Source organism: Ictalurus furcatus, chromosome 23, assembly GCF_023375685.1.
Source record: "Ictalurus furcatus strain D&B chromosome 23, Billie_1.0, whole genome shotgun sequence".
Taxonomy (NCBI): Eukaryota; Metazoa; Chordata; class Actinopteri; order Siluriformes; family Ictaluridae; genus Ictalurus; species Ictalurus furcatus.
In genome coordinates, this window is record NC_071277.1 from 20,447,324 (window position 1) to 20,449,823 (window position 2,500).

Genomic DNA, 2,500 nt, shown 5'->3' on the forward strand with positions numbered 1-2,500 from the left:
AGCTTAACTGTAATTAATATATCAGAGACCGTGAGCTGCATCATGTTTTCTCTTCAGTCAGTATTTATTTTTTTTACTCTATGTATCATAATTTCCGTCTTCACTGTTTTTTGATGCATTTATTATTATTATTATTTGATTATTATTATTATTATTATTATTAGATTATTATTATTATTAGTAGTAGTAGTAGTAGTAGTATAGCTCCTCTGTCTGCGTGTTAATCGAGCTTCAGTAAATAAAGTCAGTGATGGAGACCTGCTGAGTGCGATGGACGCAGCGAACTGCCATCCACTTCTGCTCCGAGGAGAACGGGAGCTCTTCCAGACGCACAAACTCCTGCTGGATGCTTTCCAGTCCCACCTGCATGCACACACACACACACACACACACACACACACACACACACACGTATATATCAGTACACACACCAACGTGTACTTAGCATGTTTCAGTTTGACTTTTTCCACAGATCACTATTTGAGATCTGAACACATGACCCCTACTGAGAAATATTAGCAACACAAATAATCCATATTTAAATATCCCTGATTGTGCCTAACCTACTGACTTTCACACTTTACAGACAAATGAGTAATTAGCTGACCATTTTATAGACTTTTAATACCCAATCATCCCAAAAACATCTTCAACACAACTTTTAAAACCAAGTTCATCATTGCAGTTCCAGATCTGTCCTGTAGGGGGACCTGAAATCATATGAACTGAAATCAGCCGGAAGTATTGCAATTGTGGATGTTCTTTTTTTTAAATCACATGAACAGAAAAACAAACAAACAAAACAACAAACAAACAAACAAACAAGTCTAAGTACATAATATTTCGAGACGCTGTGTCTGACGGTGCGATACGGTGTAAAACCGTGACTAAAATAAAACATCAACACTCTCCAGTTACGATCAGGGAACTTTAAAACTCGTGTACGGTGTGAAAGTCGTAGCGTTTCAGTCACAGAGAGAAGTAAATTATTAAGATAGAAATGAAAACTAAAGACTGTAGATTGTATGATCTGACATTCAGTATCTGGACCGAGCCGATAGCAGCAGGATATCGGAGCGGAAACATACGGAATATCGGATCCGGGAACAAGCCACAAAAGACTGCGTTTAGGTTTGGAAAATAAATCATTTTGACATTGGGCACGTTTAGATATAATAACACCCGACTGTCGTTCATTTTCTGTTAGGATTGATATCAATACTTTATATTTACTTACATTTATTACATTTATAATGAAAGTGTTTTAGTGTGAAAGTTTCCAGTTTTAAAAAAAATTGTAATCAATAATCAATAAATACATTTAATTTGGTGTTAAATATTTTCTACATTTCAGGGAAACGAGTCGAGTCGAGCAATTACTCAATTGAAATGGAGGCAGGAAGTGGGCGGGGCTTCCAGGGGTCAGTTAAAATCAGAGAGTTCAAAACACCTACACGGCTGTCAATCATTCCAGATTCGCATGCTGATTGGCTCAGCTGCTCTGTTCATTGGGGATAAAGAGGAGACTGTGAAAACTCGTAGCACGGATACATTTACATGTTATTTCCGGATTTCTGTAAAGCTGCTGTGAATACTCCAAGTTTTCAAACGCAGAGCTCCGCCGCATAACGCGTAAAGGTTTGCAGATCCGTCACTTTTCCGGTTCAGACACACCAGCTAAGTAAGTGTGTTAGAGCAGTGAGCCAGGATTGAATTTAAACATGACCTCTGCTCTATACACGAGACCATATACCAGCTAAATAAACACATCCGGCTCGGGTTTGTGTTCAGCATCGTGACCGACAATACAAACTTTATTTAAACACCATTAACTCGTCACACAACGTGAACACGGAGCTGTAATAAGTGTGTAAATACAGCCGAGTGTGTGATAAAGCAGCCCTGGAAACTCATCTCACACACACACACACACACACACACACACACACACACCTGTTCAGAGATTACATCCTGAACATGTCTCACCTTCATGGCCAGAGCGATGAGAGCGCCCTCTGTGGGTCGACCCATCAGCGTGTTGTTCCTAATTACAGCGTCGTTACACACACAGCCAGCCTGAGGGAGAAAACACACACACACACACACACACACACACACACACACACACACGTCAGGTCCTGGTGTTTAGCACACAGTGACACTACTGGAAGGACGGTGATGGAGGACGGAGTCTCACCTCCACGAGTTTACTGATGGAGATGTTGGCGAAGCCGTGAACCACCTTCCCGTCAATCAGCACCTCACCAGCTCCGTTATAACCCACACCTGTCACCTACACACACACACACACACACACACACACACACACACACACACACACACGATGAAGAGGCTGATTGATCTTACATACTTATATACTTATTTATTCATTCATCTATTTAATATTCATGCTATTTTCATTCAATTCTTCACTTTACTCGTTTATTTATCTAGATATTTATTTATATGCTTACTTATATACTTATGTATTTGCTTCTTT

General features: G+C 39.9%; 1 protein-coding gene across 2 annotated transcripts in view; it reads right to left on the reverse strand.

The window, feature by feature from the left end:
* Window positions 1–2,500, reverse strand: part of atp2c1 (ATPase secretory pathway Ca2+ transporting 1) — a 37,915-nt gene that overhangs the window by 9,642 nt on the left and 25,773 nt on the right. For both annotated transcript variants that reach the window (XM_053611498.1, XM_053611499.1), the window contains exons 14-16: window positions 2,198–2,293; window positions 1,987–2,076; window positions 259–363 (exon numbers count right to left, since the gene is read on the reverse strand). In XM_053611498.1, coding sequence (XP_053467473.1) covers window positions 259–363; window positions 1,987–2,076; window positions 2,198–2,293 — 291 coding nt within the window. The remainder of the gene's footprint in view (window positions 1–258; window positions 364–1,986; window positions 2,077–2,197; window positions 2,294–2,500) is intronic.